Source organism: Colius striatus, chromosome 15, assembly GCF_028858725.1.
Source record: "Colius striatus isolate bColStr4 chromosome 15, bColStr4.1.hap1, whole genome shotgun sequence".
Lineage (NCBI taxonomy): Eukaryota > Metazoa > Chordata > Aves > Coliiformes > Coliidae > Colius > Colius striatus.
The window spans coordinates 20,373,000-20,394,971 of record NC_084773.1 but is presented as its reverse complement, the minus strand read 5'-3'; the positions used below and the strand labels follow the sequence as shown (position 1 = coordinate 20,394,971).

The following is a 21,972-nucleotide window of genomic DNA, read 5'->3' as shown; positions in this document are numbered from 1 at the left end:
AATCCCAAAGCTAACAGTGCAGCACAGCTGAGCCCCACAAGGAACCAAAGTCTGCACAGGCGTATGTTGCAGCACCACCTAGTGCCCGCTCCTCCCGGCGGTGTAGCAAGTCAACTGCATCTCACACCGAATCCTCCGAGTAGGGCGAGAAAAGGGAGCGCGTTGGCTGCTTACACGTACAGCCCCTAGTGCTGAGGCAGAAGGCGCTGAGGGGTGTAAATGAGCAGTCCTCAGCCCCGCGCGGGGCCGCTCTCCCGGCCCGCGGAGCGGAGCGGCGTGTCCGCAGCCCCCGGGCCGCCCTGTCCCGCCGGCAGGCGCCGCTACAGGCCGCTGGGCCGCGGCTCCTGCTCCGGCGGCTCGGGCTCCTCCTCCCGCCTCGCCCTCCGCCCGCCCCGGCGGCTTCCCAGGCTCCTCTCCGGGTAAACAGCGATGGCCGCCGAGGAAGGTGGCGGCGAGCCCCATCACAACATGGGGAACCACCTCCAGCTGGTGCTCGGTAAGGCCGGCGGGGGGCTCGGCCGGCGGGGAGCGCGGCGGCCCCCGGCTCACGGGCGGGAGCGCGGAGGAAGGGGCGGCCGGGAGAGCCGAGGGGCTGCCGAGGCCGTGTGGGGAGCGGGGAGTCGCGGCTGCGTCCCGGGGAGAAGGGGCGGGCAGGCGGGGCGGTGCCGTGAGGGAGCTGCGGGAGGCGAGGGCGGTGCGGCCCGAGCGGCCCTGGGGGGGCGGTGCGGGGCGTACCGTGGCTAATGGAGCTGCGGCCTCGGCGCGTCGCTCGCCCGCAGCCCGGGGTGATGGGTCCGTCGTGTAGCGGTGGAAGGAGACGTGCTGTCAGCGGCTGTCGGGGCTGCGCCTGGGGTGAAGCGTGTTGTGACGTTCCCACCAAAGCCGGCAAACGCAGGCCCTGTGCGCTGTGAACCCAAACACAGCCCGAGGAAAGTGCTGCTTGAGAACGTCGCTACACAAAATGTTTCTGATGCCGTTAGTAAGCAGGGCAGCAAGGGACGCAGCGCAGAGGATTGGAGGGCAGCGCTGGATCCCGTGTGCTGGGCAGGCTTCTGCAGCGTTGGTGCTGGAGTTTGTAGAGCAGCATGGCTTGTCCGTCCACGTACACCAGCGCGATTCCTCCTGGGGATACACGTTGCATAATAACCTGTGTTGTTCTGATGTTGTGCGTGGTGCTTCCAAACTGTCAGGAGATCGTGTGGTTTTGGAAACATCCTAAACTGGAAAAAAACACCCCTGTCATTTCAGAATAAGCATGCAAAGGGGAACGTGGCAGTAAGTCCCGACAGGGAGCAGTTTCCTACAGCAGGAAGTCTATGGGTGTTTTATCCCTGTGTATTTAAAATAACATAGAAACAATTCCTGAACGTTTTAGGAAACAGAACCCTAATATTTCTTTCCCCACTTCTGTTTTTCTGAATGAGGTTCCCATTTCCTCATTTCTGCACAAAGATGTTCAGAGAAGATTTGGGAGCATTGGTGGGCCAGGATGAGCATCTGGGAATCCCTAACCTGCCCCAAAGGAAAAGGGAGCCGTGTCATGCACAGTGCCTTCTGCACTTGCCTTTCCTTGTGCTGGAGGTCTCGCTGGAATTTGAAATAAATCTAGAAAGCATGTATAGTTAAGGGTGTAAAAATAGTTTCCCTTTGCCTTCTGTGCCCCGTTGCTGTAGTGTGATGGAGGAGAGTGCAGACAGTGTGAGTGCTTTTTCGGCTCTCACATGGTGCTGCTGCAGTAAAATGAGTCATCGTTCCTCCGTGCCACCACGCAGCAGCGGGTGTGTGTTCTTGGCAAGAATGAGCAAAAGTTTGCAGGGCACAGTTTTTCCTAATCAACTGCTGTTAATTCCTTTTGTGTGCAGGAAAAACAGACGTCTCTGTAAAGGGCTATTAAACTGCTAATGGTTGATGCAATTCCTTGAGGGTACGTGCAAGCCTGAGTCTAGTTTTTACCTCTCCCACCCTGGCCCAGAACCAAACTAAAACATACTACTCTTTCCCTTCATCAGTGTTTGCACACCTGAAACATTTTGCAGTTGTTTGTGGTTAGGGTTCCTATGTGAATATAACAGAAGAGAGATTTCGTACAGAAATGGAATGTTTTTTACAGCAGTTAGGAAGATGGTATCTTACTGCTCTAAGTTCTGAGTTAGGTAAAACACCAAAGGGACTCTTTAACCTCCTTTCTTCTTGTGCTGGATCATTTCTTGTTGAGATACATACAGGATGGGATGGATCCATAACGTGTGTCATGCTGTGCCTTCTACAGAGAAGGCTCTGTAAACTAGACAGTACTTAAATTTAGAAAACAAAGTGAGGCAGAGCAGAAAGAAGACCACTACCTAAACATTTTGTAGAGAATGTAATTAGCAAATGAGCCTGTGGTGTTTAGCCAGGTGTCCACCAAGTCATGGAGGTGTCCACCCCTCCCAAACTGAACACTTGGCTAAACAACCACAGTGCCTGAAGGCTGAAGAGGGAAAGAAAAGGTTCTCCAAACTCAATTGATAATGTCATCTTTGCTATTCTCTTGTCCTCCCACTCTCAGAAGTAGTAGGAAAGAGGACAGTGGTGCTCCTTTTTCTGAAGCAAGACTCCTCCTGTCTGCAGCATCTTTCATAAGATTTGCCTCCATTACCTTTCAGAAAAGATAATCACTCCATCATCTCTGGTTTATTTCTTAAGAAGATGCAAGTTGCAAAAGCTGGCAATTAGATAGGCTGTTGTAAAGATATTTTTATGCCTCTCTTGTAAAAGCTTCCAAAATCTAAATGACGTTTTTCAACACTACTGGGATTATTTGTTACCCAGCAGCTATTGGTATGAGCATCCTGCAGACTGGTTTGCAAAGTTTATGATAACAAATCTTTTAGACAGAGCACGATGTATAAATACTGTTTGTGTTGGAATAGGACCAAGTAATACAGTTGCAGATGTGTGATGATGACATTGCCTTTGGTTTGGGTATTTGCAGCACACTTTCTGTAGGAATGCACAAGAATGTACATAAGAATGTACAATCCTTCCTGCTATTCAGTGAAAGCAGCATTTTAGAGGTGATAGGTATCTTTAGAGGTGATAGGAAGGAATTTTAGGATTGACACCTGGAACTAAGAAAAAGGAAGAAAGGAGTAATTTTTTAGTACTGTTTTGCACCTGAAATCCCTTGCAGAGTCATATTACTTTATACACACAGGAGAGACTGACAGCAGTGACATTGTCTTACTACACTAGCAAAGAGTCTTTGCATAAATATAGCTTCAGATTGCTCTTAAGCTCTCTTGCTTTACATGTGCAGTTGTACTGTTCAGGTTTGTACTACTTCAAATGCTGTATTCAGCACTCTGCAAGAAACTAATTTGTCTGGCCTGCCAGTGTACAGGCAGAAGACATTTAGAACTGAAATAAGGCAGTGGGGTTGGACTAGATGATCTCTAAAGGTCCCTTCCATTCTATGATTCTGTGATTAGTGTGTGGTGAAAATCTCAACTGACAGACTTTGTTTATTATTTTCTTCCAAGACAGGTTGTCCTTCAGCTCTTCAAGAGTAAATTCCCAGCTTTTAACCCTTTCTATAGAATGATGATTTTGCTGTAACAGCAAGAAAATTCTTTTTCACAAGTTTACAAATGCAAAAATTCCTTCCTTGTGAAAATCTGTAGCCTGGGAACATGGAATGCTTTTCTGTGACTCACTCATTTCTTAGGCTTTGCTGATTGATTTCTACACAATGTTCTGTGTGTGCTTGTTAGCAGAGAGCGAGGAAGAGGATGACAATGAGATGGAAGTTGAAGATCAAGATAGCAAAGAAGCTGAAAAGCCAAACATCATAAATTTTGATACTAGTTTGCCAACATCACATGTGGTATGTACTTTGTATAATGTCCATTAAATACATCTTGAAGATGTTTTGACTGTTTCTTTTGTGTAATTCTACTGTAATCTGAAGCCAAAGACCTAGTTTTGTTTTTACCTTGTACATCACTAAAACCTCTTACACTGCTATTATTTCCTTCCTTAATGTTTTCAGTATTTAGGTTCTGATATGGAAGAGTTTCATGGAAGGACGTTGCACGATGATGACAGCTGTCAGGTGATTCCAGTGTTGCCCCATGTGATGGTGATGTTGATTCCTGGACAGACGTTACCCCTTCAGCTTTTTCACCCTCAAGAGGTTAGCATGGTGCGGAATTTAATTCAGAAAGACAGAACGTTTGCTGTTCTTGCATACAGGTAAAATTCATGAGTGGGTTTCCTGATGCTATGCAGCATGCATTTTTAGCACCATTTCTTTGGGTACTAAATCAAAAGCAGATGGTTGCATCAGTTCTGTGGTGAATAATACAGGCTGTGGTTTGAAATTGTTTGATAAAAGTTGCCTTCCAATATGTAACAGAAAAGTTTCCATATCTCACTGGGTAGCTGCCTGACAGCATCACATGCTTGTACAGAGAGTGGATCTGTTTTCCTTGTCTCAGTGTCTCCTCGATTTCAGGAGCTGCGTCTTGCTTAAAGAGTAAGCCTTGGTCTGAAATGTGAAAATCAGATTCCTGTTTTGAGAACTGTATTGTAAAGGCCTATCTGGTTGTTTTGTGTGTAAATTAATAAGCACAAATGTTTCACTATAGAGTTTGGACACAGGATGTAGTAAAATGGTAGAAAAGATAATCTGTGTAAAAAGAAGTTGGGTATCTTCTTTCCTTTCCCCACACTTCATTGCAGTTTAATTAGTTAAAGGATGGGAACAGTTAGTTTTATAAAGTCAGTCCAAAGGCTTCTGCATTTGAAATGCAGATACATTGGTTATCCCTGTGTTCCCAGAATTTCACCTCTTGACCCTAAAATAAAACCAAGTCACCTGGCAAAAGCTCCCAAGCAAAGAAATCATGAGAAGTTCCTTCTAAAGTTGGAGATAGAAGTTTACTTTTTTGCCAGACTAATTGTGTGCAGTCAGTGCAAGGAAATCTGCCTGAGGAATGCCGTTTGGAGGACAGGTAACCCTTTCATTCTGTTTCTTTTAGCAATGCACGTGAGAGGGAAGCACATTTTGGAACAACAGCAGAAATATACGCCTACAGAGAAGAGCAGGAGTATGGAATTGAAACAGTCAAAGTGAAAGCTATAGGAAGACAGAGGTTCAAGGTGCTTGAAATAAGAACCCAGTCAGATGGGTAAGAATTGATGTCTTTAATTGTGCACACCACAAAGCTTGTTTCACCAAAGCGTTCATGTTTTGTTGCAGGTGCATCTGTCCTTTCAGTCACACAATTGACTAATGACTATAGATATTGAGTGCTTAGTCAGTAGCTTCCCTGGTTATTAAGGACTCCTGGTATTCCCTGTTCTGAGGCTCAGGTGTTAGTTATTAATAACTTTGCCATAAAATTATCTCAAGAATATCTAGCTGTAGTTTGATTTTATACACGTGAGGACGTGTCAGGATGACTTTGTTTCTGCTTGATTTTTCCTGCATTATAAGTTCTAAAGCTTTCTTTCAAAATCTCTGACATCCCTGTTTCACACCAGATGTGGAATGAGAAGATGTCGTAGCGGCCAAGAATCACTCACAGAGACAGGTTCAACACTTGGTGCAGCAGCCCAACACCGACCTGCAGCAGCCACCTTCATTGACAAAACTTCCCCTTAATATACCCTTATTCCCCTGATGATGAACAGTTAATCCTAAGCTAATTGGGTTAAAGCCTCAAAGCACACATCTATGCTAACATAATGATTGACTAAGTGATATTGTTCACATCCAGCTCTTGCTTTTTTGGTGTGCTTGCATCCTATTTTTGTGCCTCAGTTCTTCACCTTATCCCTTCTTTCTCAGGGCTGTTTATCTGTGTGCTTCAATGGGAGAGCTGTGTCTCGAGGCTAAAGCTGCCCACAGCAGAATCCTCTCCCGCAAGAGGATACAGTATTAAGTGTGTTCCTTCTGTTGCCTTGTGGAGAGCCTCCCAGATTCCATTCCTTTCAGAAATTCTGACTTTCATTTTCTGGAAGGAGACCTTTCTAGAGATGGGTCTGCACTGGACATGTTCCACTTCAGAAATTTATGTGCAATTGCAGCTTTGAAAGGCTGCAGGCAAAGGTCTGACACTGCAGCTAGTAACAATATGCTTGTCTATTTTTGTACCTTGAGTGATCTTTGGCTATTGAGCCTCAACAGCATGCAGAAGGATTCAGCTGCTTGATTCAGATATGGAGATGACAGTAACTGTGCCCAGAGGGGTGGTGATTTTCATGAGAAGCTTCCCATTCAATGGGAGGACTGGAGTCTGATAATAATAATGAGAGAAACAAGTTGCTTCTCCTGTCTGTCTTTCCGTTGTAATACATAAAAGCACCCTGAGATTTGTGGGTACATATTTGAATGTGAAAATAGGTTCTTGATTTTTGACAGCTGCAAGGAGCCCATCATTTTTCATTTCTCAAATATTAAATCTTGCTTGTTTTAACCATAGCCACAGTTTAGTACATCTTTACTTCAACATGTCTTACTTCTTTTCTGAACACTAGCTGGTACTTCACAGATAGAAATGTTCTGCTTCTCCTGTTACTGGTTGGCAATTCTTTTCCCGTGCTTGTCAAACACATTCAAAGCAGCTTTGATGGGAATATTCTCTTCTATATAGTCCTGGGTTTTTTTTCCATATTACAGTGTGATGCCTGTTGTATTTGGAGGCTCCTTGTCTAGCCAGTTCTGTCATATTATGTAATTAATACCTTTGTCCATTTATGGACATTGACCCTTAACACTTAGCTAAGTGTATGCTGAGTCTCGTGTCATTTTCAAGTTCTGCTTGGCATCAGGCCCTGCACCATGCATTCCATCATGCAGCTCTGTCAGTGTCACTCTCCAGAGATACAGGCTCCAGGCACTGATCCTGTGAGCGAGTGACAATTCTTACCACAATTGCCAGAGGAGTTTGGAATCTTTTCCACGAGGCCTATGACATTCTCACCCCAAATCTGTAAATCTAAAGCTGATCACCTGTATTCTGCCATGGCTCAGTGTACTGGTATTGCTTTAGAAAGAGGCCTAGGGACAGTCTGAGCTCAGCATTTTTGTATGCTTATATCACCTGCAGATTAAAAAAATAAGAGTAGGAGTGCCACTTGCTGTTTCTTGCTAACATGTGGTTACAAACTTCCAGATTTAACAGCTTAGCAAACCTTTGCTTGAACACAAGGTGGCAGAGCTTGGGCTAGCACAGTACCAGCAGCATATTGCTGAGCCTTCAGCATCCAGAAGCAGTTAAGATGTACAGTGGTTTTGTTGTGCCATGGAAGCATTTTATTCTGATGGCTCTGTATGCACTGACTAGCAGAGATCACCTTTACAAGTTTCGTTTATAAATAAGATTTTGTTGAATGTATGAAGTAAAGGAGGTGAGATTGATTCATTTTGTTCTTTCCCCTCTTGGCAAGCTCTAGATTTGTTGGCATGACTTAAATGAGATAATAGAGTTACTCAGATTTCAAATACTGCACGTTTTGTGGGTGTGGGGAATGAACAGTGGACTTGAACCTCCTAGTGTTGTCAGGGCACTTTGGAGACATGAGCCTGTGTTCCTCAGTTCTCAGCCCAAGAGAAGGGTCTTCTCTGCAGGTTATGATGTGCTCTCCAGACTGTACCAATGTGCTGACTCTATGAGTGAGCCTGGTAGCATGTCAGATTGCTGCTGCTTCTGTCTGTACATCAGAGGGACATGAGAAGGGAATGGGACAGAAGAAGAATGTCACGTTCCATCTGTATAAACAGAGCATTTTCATTAGTGTCATGTTCCTATTTTTCGTGTATTCAAGGCAACTAACAAAAGAAACAGGAATTACCAGTCTGAAATCACAGAATCTTAAGGTTTGGAAGGGACCTGGAAAGATCATCCAGTCCAACCCCCCTGCCAGAGCAGGACCACCTAAATAATTTTTGATAAAGAGGGGAATTATTGAGCTCCTTAGCAAGAAGAAAAAATCCACATTTCTTGGTGTTTCTCCTTACTAAGTGCTTATGGCAAAACATCATTTCATAGTTTATAGTAAGTTAACAGAGTTTAGTGTGTTCCCTCTAAGTAAAATTGGAAATATGTGGTGATATGCATCTTGGTATTTCAGGATTTCTGATACTGCTAAAATGTACAGTCCTTCCTGCCAGACAGGATTGTTAGTGGCTACATAACTTGCTGAACTCTCTGCAGAATAGGTGACCTGGTTGATGCTAGGATATTAAAAGCTGATCGGGGTCTTATATCCTATTTCTGCTGATTTTGTAATGTAGCTAAGCACATAAGCTGTTGTGGTCTGAAGATAGCAAACTGCATTTCAGCTGAACTTCCTTTCTGAGGGTTTGATATGTTCTAGCTGACTACCAGTTTATACCAGAAGTAACTTGAGGAGGCAAAAACCTAAAAATACAATGCAGAGATGGTAAAATATTCTGCTGTGTTGCTCCTGACAGTCTGTCTTTAACTCTGTTAACCACAATCCCAACAGATATCTAGTGCTCCAAAATCCAGAGAGCCCATTGTATCCTGTGGGAAAGATAGTGAGCTGACTGGGGGGCAAGCCAACAAAAACCTCGTGCTGAAAAGTTAAAGCAGTGAACTTTGTAGGGTTCTGTATGCCAGTGCAAAAAGGATTTGCAAGACAACCGATTCTAGGTTATTTCAAGGAAGACGAAAAACAGAGCTTACTTCTGTCATCAATTTAAGTAAAGTCCAGTCAACACAGTGGGTTTAATAATTCAGCCAAGGGCATGAGCTAATCTGTGTTCTAGAAGAGTATGCTGCAGATACACCCTATGCTCCCTGGGTAGCTTGATTTTAGTACAGCTTGAACATTTTGCTGCTTAGCTTCTGTAGTACCGTGTGGTGATTAACTAACTACACAAGCCTATGCTTTTAGAAACAGTAAAATCCATTTGTTCTTAAGCCCTTGTATGTATGTGTGTATAATTTGTTTTCCCTTTTGTTAGGATCCAGCAGGCCAAAGTACAAATCCTGCCTGAGCGAGTGCTGCCTTCAACGATGGCAGCGGTGCAGCTGCAGTCTCTCAGCCGCTGCCATGTATCTCCTCCTTCGAAACCTACAGCGTGGCAGGACCAAGCTGTACACCAGTGGTGGCAGAAATACCAAAAGGTTAGAAGCCAGTTCTGGGGAATTCTTTTTTTTTCTTACATTTGTGATGGTATTTTTGAAGTTGAGTATAAAATTGCATGTGTTCATCTTTGGAGGGATGCTAAATACCAACCTCTTGCTTTCGTTGCGTGTTGTGTGATTGTTTGTCAGCTACCAGCAGTGGAGAGATTCATGTTTTGTGTTATGAGTGCTCTTTAATTACAATATTGTTAGATTATTACAGAGTAGTGTAATATTGCAGTCACTATTTATTTACATCATCAGACACCTCAGAGATTTGCCAGTGTTAAAGAATAAATATATGTGATTTTGGTTTTAGAGAAAGTTCCACTGTGCAAGTTTGACGTCTTGGCCTCCCTGGCTCTACTCTCTCTATGATGCTGTAAGTTGACCCTACGTGCTACCAAACAATCCACAATTAGTTTTGTGTGTTTGTCTCTGTTGGATAATGCAAAAGCTTTAATTTTGTTGGCTTATAAGTTGCATTTTAAAGATGTGTATGGTTTTCAGTTTACTGTGAAATAACTAGTGTGGGAATAAAGAACTGGTAATTGGTGAAAAATGTAAACTGACCTTCAGGGTATGAGACTGACTGCTGGTGAGTGAGGTAATGTTAGAGAATGCCTGGTTGTGAGTGAGAAGCAGCAGCGTGAGAGTAGTTGTTCCCCCTGTGCTAGAGCGTATGTCTGGGGTTGGTAACAGGGGATCAGGCCTCTGCGGTGTTGTCTTAGCAAAAACTTGATCCTCTGTCCCACTTGCTCCAGATCAATGTCCTAACACATAGTCTTGGGTCCCTCTTCCCACTGGAATTGGTGTGCTCTATAAAAGTATGTATTTATATACAGGTGAAGTGATTGGTGTAGGAGAGACGGAGGCAGGGAGGAGGGCAGCCCCTCATCTTGTTTGTGCAGTTCTAGAGTTAGAACAGTTGTCTCCTTATTTTGCATGAGAGGTAGAACCACCATGGGCCATGGCTTCATTTTGGCCAGTTTCCCATCTTGATTTACTCTTACTTTAAACTACGTGGATACAAATCGAGTCTGTAATTATTGCAAGTCTTAAAAGCTAATGTCCACTTAGGGAAAAGAGCTTACTCTACATTTTGCTTCCTTTTTTTTCCTAAGAAAACAGAAATACCTATGTATTTAAATTAGGCTTTTCTTCTAACAAAAGGAAACCTTGATGGAAAGAGTCAAGAGGCAGTTACATGAATGGGATGAAAATCTGAAAGATGAATCTCTTCCAACAAACCCAATAGGTATGATATTGCTGGGCTGAAGTTTGGGGGTTGGGTGGGTTTTAAAGGATAGCTGTAGTAAAGTCCACTGCCTTCTGTGTTTGTGCCTTCTAATACCCCATTGAAGCTGTTCCCTGAGATTTTATTATCATATTAAAACATTCAGGAAAAAGAAAGTCTCATCTTGACTGAATATTTTTGAATCTAATTTTGGTCTGCATTCAAATGTGGAGGAAAACCTCCAGCAGGGAGCGCGCCCAGAGTATGTCTGCTTCCTCCTCACAATACAGCAGTAACTCATACTTTCTTAGTACTAACCTGAGTGATAAAACTTGCTGGTAGTTTATGGAGGAGGTGGATGCTTGGGGTGTTTTGTCTTCAGTGTTTTCTTTTCTCATAAAAGCATGTTTCCCTTTTGCAAAAAAAAAGGAGGAAGTGCAAGCATAAAAATAACCTCTGGTGGTTGGGGAGCTCGGTAATGCATTGTCACAGTGAGAGTCTGTATCAGACAGTGTTCCCAAGAAGCCTGTTTCAGTTTAGAATACATCACTGGCATTGCTCTGTCTCCATCACTGGTAGTCCTCAAGTGGGACTCAGACAAGGATCTTAGAAGGAGTTTTACATGTCCATGATCCATCCTTAGGGCAGAAGGATGCACCGAGATGACCTCAAAATCTATTGTAAACCTAATTGTAGCACTCTGTCTCTTAACTGAGTAGAAGTAGTGGGGCTTATTTCTCTCTCAAATTGTTAACAGGCCTGGTACTTTCTCATTTCTAGATTTTTCTTACAGAGTTGCTGCTTGCCTGCCAATTGATGATGGATTACGTATACAGTTGCTTAAAATAGGTAGTGCTGTTCAGCGGCTCCGGTGCGAGTTAGACATCATGAACAAAGTAAGTGTTTGTTCTTTACTCATCATTAAATTGTCCTCACATTAAAAAAATAGGAGTGACTGTTGCAATCTAGAGCAAAAATGTGTGACATTTCCAGGTAATACTTGTAGAGGGTGAATTTGGACACTTTTATTTCTTCCTTCCTCTTCAAAAGCTTGCTTAAGAAAGAAAATGCTCTCTCTCAGTACAACACGTTGCTTTGGCAGCAAGGAAGAAACATATATTTGCTTTTGTTAGAAATGGTATTTCAACACTTCACAGCACTTTTTTAGCCAAGAGATGGTGCTAGAAGTCCAGTGTTGCTCATAAACATCTTAGGAACATCATAACCTCGTACTGGCAGTGTAACACACCACAAACCGGTGGGTTTTGTACCAAAAGGTGCATCTCTGGAGCGTTGAGCTGTTGAGCGTAAATCAAAGTGCTAGACTGAAAGGCTTTTTGTAAATGACTTGTATTGACTTGTTAGGCTACACCTTTGTAACATTTTCAAAAACTTGACTTCCCATCCCTCCTTTCCACTGCCTTGACCATGTGGTGACCTAAATGGAGGACACTGAAGGGCTATTTTTACAGAGTACATTTATTTATAATAATATATACTTTCCTGATGTTCATATCTACTGTGACTAATGTTATAATTGGTAATGCAGTTGAACATCAGTCAGCCTCCTGTTGAATCTGGCTGTTTTAGGAGCAGCATTTGCCACATCTCCAGCAGCAGCTCAGACTGCTGTTCTATTTCAAAGAGCAAGAAAGATCTTCTCCCCCTCTACTCTGCCCTGGTGAGGCCTCATCTGGAGTCCTGTGTCCAGTTCTGGGCTCCTTAGCTCAAGAGGGACAGGGAACTGCTGGAGAGAGTCCAGCACAGGGCCACCAAGATGATCAGGGGACTGGAAACTGGAACATCTTTCATACGAGGAAAGGCTGCGGGACCTGGGGCTGTTTAGTCTGGAGAAGAGGAGACTGAGGAGAGATCTTATTAACATTTATAAATATCTAAAGGGTGGGTGTCAGGAGGTTGGGACATCCCTTTTTTCTATAGTAGCTGGCAAGAAGAAAAAGGGTGATGGGATGAAGCTGGAACACAAAAAGTTCAACTTAAATATAAGAAAAAACTATTTCACTGTTGAGGGGAGGGAGCCCTGGCACAGGCTGCCCAGAGGGGTTGTGGAGGCTCCTTTCTTGGAGGTCTTCAAGATCTGCCTGGACATGTTCCTGTGTGACCTGATCTAGGTGACCCTGCTTCTGCAGGGGGGTTGGACTGGATGATCTCTAAAAGTCCCTTCCAACCCCTGCCATTCTATGATTCTATGAAACCCTGCACAGAGCCATCGGTATAAAGGCAAATTTTAACTGTAAGCTTCCCAAAGTTCATGCCCCACAAGTATAAATGGAAATACACTGAGAAAAGGAGACTGAAATCATCTCTTCCAAATTCTGAGACAAAAATTATATGAGGTTCTAGTCACATTAAACCTGAGTCCAAAACTCTGAAAATATTCCCGTATTCAGGTGCTTCAAGAACTGTTCATGTCAGTACATGGTATATTTTGTATCAATCCCAAAGAGACAAGAGGGCTTCAGTTACCTTCATATAGTCTATGGTAAAGTTGATTTGTATCCTACACAAAAGGTGTTTTCTTCATTGACATGTGATGTTTTATTCTGTAAACGTGTTTAACTCTTCTGTATTAATGTGAGAACAGTTCAAGTGCCTTATGGGTTTTTTTACAGCCTCTTAGCAACGTGTTTTTTGGTCAGAAACACTCTTTTTAAGCCAGGGTGCTTTTTAAGCAGGAGTGCTCTGGCAACACAGCATGTACTTCCATTTACCTGAGATGAACAGACTTCAGAGTGTAACTTACAGTCATACAGCTTTTGTAAGACCTGATTCATTTTCTTTTGTATTGGATAACAGCAAGTTGTATTGTACTTTGACTGACTTCTCCTGTTATAAAAGCCAGTTAACTGTTTCTGTGTGTATTTTTAAAGCAATGTACATCACTCACAGGTATAATACTTGGTGAATTCCACTTGAGAGTGCTGATTGTAGTAATTAGGTTTGGAAATGGAGGGATGAAATTAAGTAGCTGTCTAAATTGGATTCTGAGAGGGATATTAGAGTGTAATCTGTGAGTAAGTGTGATTTAAAAGAGTGAGCTATAGTAGGTGTTTGTTAAAGGTCCCTGGTAGGAGAAAAAGGCCAAGTGAGCTTTGAGATGGGAACTGTTGTATGATAAATTGTAGAGTAGTTTTCCTCCATCTCCAAGATCAGCAGACAGTGTGCTGGAAGTGCAGGGCAGAACCAGTGCCACCTGCAAGAAAGGCAGTGGAGGAAGCTGAAATGCAGCAACAAGCCCAGAGCATCTGAATAGAGGAAAGGAGAGAGGAAGGACTGATGTGAGGCTGTGTGATGTCACATGAGTGGGGTGCGGGAGTCAGAGTTCAGGAAGACTCAGCAGCTTGTGCTGATTTTCTCCAGGTTTCACAAGCATGTACTTGTGCCAGGTGAAACACTTTGTTCCAAAATGTAGGGGATTTTTTGGGGGGATGCAATTTCACCTTTAAAAAGGGGCAGAAGTAATGCACCTCCTGAAAATTAATGGTGATGTTCTACTAAGCTGATTTAAATGCTTAATATCTGGGCAGTGTCAGTGATGAATTGTTTTGTTCTACTTCCTGGAAATTGCAGAAGATAGATTAATCTGGGACAATCTGTAGGAGAAAGATCAATATGTCTTACATATTTTTTGTGAGGAAATTAAACCCATTGATCTACAGTACTCTCGAATTTTAGAAAGACTTAATGATTGCATTTGTACTCATCTGCCTTTTCTGTGTTGTGTTTTAGAAGAGCAAAGGTTCTTTGCTAAATTAGCTTTAAATTAACCTTAGAAGGTTGACTCATTTATTATCTTTGTGTAGTCAGATCCTCTTCTGTGTATGGGTTATCCAGGGGGAGGGAAGTACATAAATTGATCTTTTGCATAAATAAATGAAATACATATTAAAAAAGAACCCCTGTCCTTTGATAGAGACAACATAAGTGACTGCTGCCCAGATAAAGAAAAGAATTGATACAAAGTCTGTTCAGGGGGGAGGGAGAGACCTTTTTACTGTTTACCACTGCTGACAAACATCTGGAAATGAATGAAATTATCCTCTTTGTTTTTCCTTTCAAGTGTACATCTCTCTGTTGCAAGCAATGCCAAGATACAGAAATAACTACCAAGAATGAAATATTCAGGTGAGTTTATCCCTCTCAGTCTTTGGGAGGTTCTTGATCAGAAACACCAGCGTGACAAAACAGATTAAGCCAGGCAGTGTCTTATAGCTGCTGTGTTTTCCACAACTGTGATAAAATGTAAGTAAATATATACAGGGGCTTTTCTTTATAAAACAAAATGGATTACTTGGGGTTTTTATAAGATTAATAAGTCTGAAGAGAAGGTAGTGTGAAAGGCTGTGTGATGCCACCCAGCCCCTCACCACTGCAGAACTAAGCAGGCAGTTTTGACATACAGATGTGTTACATATCATGTCTTGTCCTCTCAATTTTTAATAAGATTCATGAGGTCCCAAATTTTCTTTCTCAGCACTTCACCCTCACTTCTGTGTGCCAACAAGCTCCAGCAGCAGATGAAAGTGCACTAGCTGGGTGGTATAGATAGGCTCCCAGGAGGCTGTCCTGTATGGAAATTGCTTGTTGATGTCAGTAAGCATTGAGAGACCTTTTGTGTTTCAAGCACATAGGATTTAACCTTAATAACTGCCCTAGGCAGTATATTCCCATTATATATTTGACCTGTACAATGTCTTCCACGTTCAGTGATGGTAAGACCATACATTTCCCAAAGAACTGCTGTTTCTGGCAGTTTTGTCGCTATTTGAATCTTGAATAACTGGTATCTGTCCATCAGCTGTGATACTGTGCACGTTAAAAGATGTCTTGGTTTAACAAAGCGAGACTCCCCACAGCTTCCCTTTGTCAGTGTGATAAGAAGGTGATGTGGTAATTAAAAGCCATTTCTTATCTTCTAGTCAAATAATGGATTCCAGAAACCACAATTCCTGCTGTGTCAATATGATGTAGTTTAAAGGAAGAATGATGAGAAGTTAGTGTATTGAGTGAACATTTTTGCTTAAAGTTAGCAATGTAAGTGTAACTTGGTTTTGTTGGAAGTTGCTGTTCAAAAGCAGCCAGTAAAATAAATTACAAGTCTACCTTTCTGGGGGGTTTTTTTGGCTGTATTGAGCTGTAGATTTTTGAGGGAAAGTTTAGTAACTGCCTTAAATGAGGCAGTTTCCATGGCATCCCCTCAGCTCTTCTCTCAGTAAGGTGTCATCTTTAACCAACAGCTGGGTGAACTTCAGCTGAACACCAGAAGGTTCTAACCCTTCCTTGTGATAATAAATACCTTTTCTGAAGTGGGAACTTAATTAGGTAGCAGGAATAAGTGATGTCAGGAAGGAATGGGTCAGATTGACAGCACTGCACACTGAAATTAGGGTGGGTGTCAGGAGATTGGCACATCCCTTTTTTCTATAGTAGCCAGCAACAGGACAAGGGGTGATGGGATGAAGCTGGAACACAAAAAGTTCCACTTAAACATAAGAAAAAACTATTTCAGTGTTTCAGTGAGGGAGCCCTGGCACAGGCTGCCCAGAGGGGGTGTGGAGGCTCCTTCCTTGGAGGTTTTCAAGACCTGCCTGGACATGTTCCTATGCGACCTGATCTAGGTGACCCCGCTTCTGCAGGGGGGTTGGACTGGATGAGCTCTAAAGGTCCCTTCCAACCCTGCCATTCTGTGATTCTATGAAATTTCTGCAATTCTAAAAAAAAATTGACCAATATTACTGCACATCAGGATGTATTTTCCTTCAGTTTTTAATAGTATAATTAAAGGTACTTTTTCCTACAGCCTGAAGCGATTCTTTTGCTCTGGAAAACAGTTCCATGCATGGTTGGCAGTGTTTCCTCTGTTCCCATTTGCCAGCCTTTGCTTTTTTGTGTCTTCCTTGAACTCTGACAAAACTCTGCATTCCCTGTTGTAGTTTATCCTTGTGTGGACCCATGGCAGCTTATGTGAATCCTCATGGGTACATCCACGAAACCCTTACTGTATATAAAACCTGCAACTTGAATCTCAGCGGACGGCCCTCGACACAGCACAGCTGGTTTCCTGGGTAAGAGCTGTTCAAAGGAATTTTAGTAGTAAATGAGAGACAAATTGGGTTGTAAAAGTAAACCTGTGATGATGGAATAGTAAATATGTAGTTCTTGAAACATGCTCTGTCATTTTGCTCATGTGAAAGACAGAAAAGTCAATTTAGACTCTTCAAACAACACAATAAAGTGGAACATCCAGGTTAAGTTTTCACAGTTTCTGGGGAATGTGTTAAGGTTTTAAAACCTGGCCTGGCATGTGAGAACTACGAACAGGACACTGATTGTCTGGGGGGTTCTTTCTGTATAGGTTTGTATAAGCCTCAACTGAAACCATAATTGCTGTTCCCACACAGCTTTCTTTGATCATGGAGTGAGTAATGTGCAAATAGAAAACATAATATGCAGATGCAGTTACTCTGCTGAGATCTTGCTTTCAGAGTGAAAAGCTGAGTGAATGTTACATTAATTTAAAAATCACAAACTTTATATTAATTACTTTTGGGAGCTCAGTTTATTTCATTAGCTGTTAGTCTTGCTCTCTGTAACAGGAGCAGAATTGATTGTCAAGATCTAAAAGTCTGCCTCATAGTGAAAGGTGTTGCAGCAAAATGTCACCTGCTCTGGCAGCATAAGCTGAATTGTTTTTCTCAGCCAGACAGGCACGCTTCAGGTGTTCATTCAAAACTTTGAATATCTGGCTCTGTGTCAAACTAGATTTCAGTTTTAGTTTCACAAAAGTATTCTTCAAATGCATTCTTACCAGCTCACTTTTTTGTGTGGTCCTTTATGCATGTCAGAAATTCTTCTGTCCATTTGGCTCTGCATGTCCTCTGCTAAAGCAGCATAAAACACTAAGTTGCTGTTATCTCTAGCCAGGACAAGATTCTTCACTAATCTGTGCATGCATTTACTCCTCCTCTGTTTTCTCATGTGAATTGTGGGGGTTTTATACTGACTTGGAGGTTGTATGGCATATCTGTCAGAAGACATGCACACTTTAAGACTCCCAAAAGAAAACTTTGTGCTTACAACAACTGCAGTTAATTTTTCTCCTGCTTACCTGTTTCCTCAGCTCTCTTCTTCTGTGAGGGTTTTGAAATATTCATGTGCTACATGTTAAAGCTGTTAAGGAAAAGCTCCAGTGCTCCAAAAAGTGCCGTTCCCTGTTAATCTAGCAGTGCAAAATCACTTTCATTTCTGTTCTCTTACTCTGAGAACCATTTTGTGGCTCTGAAGCCAGAGGTTCTTTCAAAGTCTAGATTGAGACATTCCCTTCGTTCCTGGGCAGTGAGCTGTGCTCCAGAGGTTTTTACAATGTCTTTTTCTTAGGTACTAGCACCAAGCTTTTGTTCTCTTTTCAACAGGTATGCCTGGACTATAGCTCAGTGCAGAATCTGTGGGAACCACATGGGATGGAAGTTCACAGCCACCAAAAAGGATATGTCACCTCAGAAATTCTGGGGCTTGACGCGCTCTGCTCTGCTGCCTCGGATTCCAGAAGCAGAGGATGACTCAGGCGACGAGAAATCGCCGTTGCTCTGCCTGTGACCAGTAACCTGCTCTGGAGATGAACAGGCAGTAGTCTCTCTCTGAAATGCCTCTGCTCAGTTCTGCTTCTGATGCTTACTTAAACTTAAGAACCCAAGAGCCCACCCTCCAGCTCCCCCAAAACCCAAGCAGCTCACTACATCTGGGTTTGGTGTGCATCCACGTTGCTGTTGTTTCAGACATACAGAGAACTGAGGGTTGAATCTTTTGAAGTGACAGCTGAGGGAAGGAGGTGACGTGAGACACAGGCAATCGATCTGATCCATCGGACAGAGTGGAGACTGAACTTTCTCCTCCCTTGTATGATTTCAGAACACGTTTACTGCTATGAACTTGCAGTGAAAGAAGGTTGGGGGGGGAGGAACTAAAATTACAAATAAACAGAGTATAATTTATGCAATACATGTGTGATGGTAGGTACCAGTCACTTGCTGCAGAGGATTTTCCATAGTAGACTGAAGTGGTTTTGCTGAGAATCCCCGTTGCTGACTATGTGGAGTGCTTCAGATTCTGTGCTCTTGCTGTTCCTCACATGTTTGCTGAGTAGCCTTTGAGGAGGGTGGAAGCCTGAAGCACCTCTCTGCCTGGTGCAGTGTTGGTGGGGGCAGTGGCAGTGCTGTACCTGGCAGAAGCAGAGCATCACAGGATGGTTTGTGAAGGGAGCCCAGGGCAGGTATTCACTCCTTACAAGGAGTCTGAGCCGTTTAGTCTATTTGACTGAAAGTCTCACATTTTAAGCTATTTATGCAAAGCACAGAGGTCAGTCCCAGAGTGTAAACTGCATTGTCATTTGCTGTTGAATGTCCTTAGGTTTACTTGCAGATATTTCTGTGAAGGTAGGTTTGCCAGCACACGTGTCCAGGGCTCTGAAGTACTCTCTGAAATACAGAACCCTGGCAGTTTTTCAGTGGTAGTTACTTTGACAAGGGAGAGGCATATCCTTTCATACCCTGAAGTAAAAGTCACACTATTGCCCTCACCTTACAAGGAGCAGGAGTTTCTAAGTCAGACAGAGGCAGTGCTTTTGCTCTTTGTCTGAGGTGCCGTCCCTGCTTCGGGTGCCAAAGTGGGGCAGCTTTCGCCACCGATTTATCGGGGTTTCTTCCCCTTGGGTTGCACTTTGGTGGTGGACAATGAAGGTTCCTTCAGGGTGTGTACATACACACTTGTGTGCTCTTGTGAAGCTTTATCATTCATTCTTTATTTCTTCACTGTAAGTCGCTGAGAACTTGTATTGTTAAATGTTAAGACGCAACAGGCTGCCCAGATGGGCTGTGGAGTCTCTTTCTCTGGGTGAGAAGGAGACACTGGATGAGCTTTTGAGCTCCCTTCCAGCCCTTAAAATTCTGTCATTCTGTGTAATCTGCTTAAGGTAGAGGACAGCAGGCTCTGGCTCTGTCACAGCCTGCCATCGAATGTCCCTACACTTCAGTGAAGAGTCTCTGGAGGGGGCAAGCAGCCCATGGCAGGGGCTGTGTGGGCCCTGCAGTGGGGCAAGTCCCCAGCTGGGCACAGACACTGAAAGGATGGGTTATCATGCTAGGGACGTAGAAGCTAGTGATTGTGTAACTCAGGTTTAGTTCTTTGAAGCCTTCTACCTCTGTGCTTCTGTGATAACTCCTGTTTTCTCCACAGACATCTTTAATACCGTATTTAATTGTGTGTGCAGTGCTCTGTCTTGCCAGCCAACTGTGAAAAGCAATACTTCTTTGAATATAATTCTGAACAAATAGAGGGTGAATGATGGCTCATTTTCTTCGAGAAAACATTCTGTGTTTTGATTGTCTTTCTGTAATAAGGTTTCAGTGGGCTGAGATGATAAGCACTAGTGTGAGACTGTGAAACCTCTGTACTTGGGTAACCACTGAAATCCTCAGCTTTCCCCTCCTGCCCTGCACGTGCCCACACATGGACTTACAACATGCACATGTGTGCACACCCCCAGCTTAGCTTTAGGCTTGGTTTGGTCTTCCCTTCAAAGAGACCTTGTGTCTCTTGTTCCCTCAGTAGGGCTTGTGGGTGAGGGTGCTTTAAAGTACCTTCTGCTGCCATTCGAGTCAGTTACTCACTGAGGGGATGGTGAGTGACGTGTTTCCAAGTGACTTTCTCAGCTGTTGCTGAACTTCATAAGGACTTAGTGGTTTGGCTGTGTCTTTTGGATTGCCTCCACTGAAAATGGCATTGTATTGGCAAGGTTAGGAAACCAAGGAGGTGTATTTCTGCTATAGTGTTTCTAGGGCCATCTGCAAGCTAACTGTTGGTGAGTTAAGTCAGGAGTAAAATTAGCACTAACTTAGTTTTATTGTTGCTGATGCTGTTCCACCTGCCTAACCTGTGTGATATTCACCATTTCCAAGTCCAGGACACTGTCCAGGTTGAAAACAAGTGTGGCTGAGGTTGCAGTGCAGACGCTGGTGAATCCTGCTGTGGTGAAGCTGTTGGCACCGTGCTGCACGTGTGAGAAGGCTCAAAGTGTACAGCATGTGAGCTGCAGAGTGATGGAGGAGTCAGGGATGGTTCCACACGTTGGGTAATATTTTCTGTGCTTTTCTCCTTTGTGGAGAGAAAACTACTGGATTGGGATTGTGGAAAATTATTGCTGGCAAATGTGATGGGGGGAGGAGGGATGAACAGGCGTGTTGTGGGGACAGAAGTGGCTGTGCCCCGTGCTGGGCTGGGGCACAGCCATCTGGGCATTGCTCCTTGTCACATAAAGACATTGTACAATCCGAGCCTGTAATATTGCAAGTTTTCTATAGCTTAGTTTTGATGACTAGGTAGAATCACACAGGACACTTGCACACTGGGTCTGCAAGTGTTCAAACACCTGTTTGATTTTAATAATGCAGTTTTGTACGTGCTGCGGCTCATGTTGTTCCTCTCACTGTTTTTTCACCTCTAATTGCTTTGTAAAAGCTGCAGAAAGGGGAGCACGTTCTCTGCTTCAGCTCTCTGTCTGCCTTTTGAGACGACCTTTCACAAAAACCTTGTTGCTTGCAAATATTTGCAAAGAATAAAATTCAGTTTCTTTCCAAAACCCATCTGTTTGTGCTGATTGTTGGGATAGGAAGGAAGGAAATGCTGGTGTTTTAAACTGATCAGCTTCAAAAAGTCATGTCTAAGCTGAAAGAGCTTCAGCTTCAGAGAGCGTGCATGCACTTGCTTTAATCCACCTGCCTAATTCTTCACTGTAGGCACAACACGTTTCCTTCTGTGGTCATTTCCCAGGGTCTAAGAGTGCTGATTTGGGTTTTTTTTCCAGCATCCCCTTTATCTCCAGTTTCTCCTACAAAGAGAATATCAGTAGGCAATGTATGAAGGAATCAGGGAGCGAAAATATGGAGACATTTGAAGGAAAACCAGTTGGAGGCTTTGCAGACAGCAGCACCCCGAGGGAGGAAGAGGCAGATGTGAGTGGTGAAGCAGCAGTACTGGGGTGAGTCTGGCAAGGAGGGGAACCCAGAGGCGCTGGTGGGAAGAATTTTAGGCTGCATAATCATCTGCTGAAACCTAGGCTTCCCTCAAGCCTTTGGCTGTAATTGCACACTGTCCTACGCTCTGTGCTGGGGACAGTTTAACCAGAAAAGAGGGAAACTGAGATTTACAGGTTCTCTCCCCACAGCTGGCAGTTCTCCCAGGGCTCTGCTGTTGGGGTTCCACCAGGAATGGGTCCCAGGAGTTGGGTCTGTCGGTCAGTTTTATTAGGAGAATGTTCTGTGGACTGGGTTATCAAGGAGTCAGCGTGATACAGCTTTAGCCTAACTCAGGGTGCCCAAATCTAATTTTTTCTGTTAGGAAGCTTAAACTTGGGTGTTTGAAATGGGCTCAGTGCTGCTTTGGGGCTCACACAGCACATGGCTTCAGTTGTTCAATATGGCTGTTTCCACAACGTTCTCAGGGCTGAGACCAGGGCCTGCTGTCAAGCAGTTCTTAGTTGACTTGCAAAACAAGGTGATTTTGGAGCACACTCCCTGCTGT

At 43.5% G+C, this 21,972-nt stretch overlaps 1 protein-coding gene across 3 annotated transcripts; it reads left to right on the top strand.

Annotated features, from left to right (window-relative positions):
- Positions 1 to 346: 346 nt before the first annotated feature.
- Positions 347 to 21,031, top strand: CRBN (cereblon). Of its 3 annotated transcripts, none has more exons than XM_062008280.1 (11): positions 347 to 496; positions 3,756 to 3,865; positions 4,031 to 4,233; positions 5,022 to 5,171; positions 8,978 to 9,140; positions 9,460 to 9,522; positions 10,314 to 10,398; positions 11,158 to 11,273; positions 14,459 to 14,523; positions 16,332 to 16,463; positions 17,811 to 21,031. In XM_062008280.1, the coding sequence occupies exons 1-11, from the start codon at positions 430 to 432 to the stop codon at positions 17,992 to 17,994; spliced, it is 1,338 nt and encodes a 445-aa protein (XP_061864264.1). In that variant the 5' UTR covers positions 347 to 429; the 3' UTR covers positions 17,995 to 21,031. The 3 variants fall into 3 exon arrangements, with proteins under 3 accessions (XP_061864264.1, XP_061864263.1, XP_061864265.1); XM_062008279.1 differs by having other exon boundaries at positions 349 to 496; positions 3,753 to 3,865; XM_062008281.1 differs by lacking the exon at positions 347 to 496 and adding an exon at positions 1,894 to 1,924.
- Positions 21,032 to 21,972: the final 941 nt, after the last annotated feature.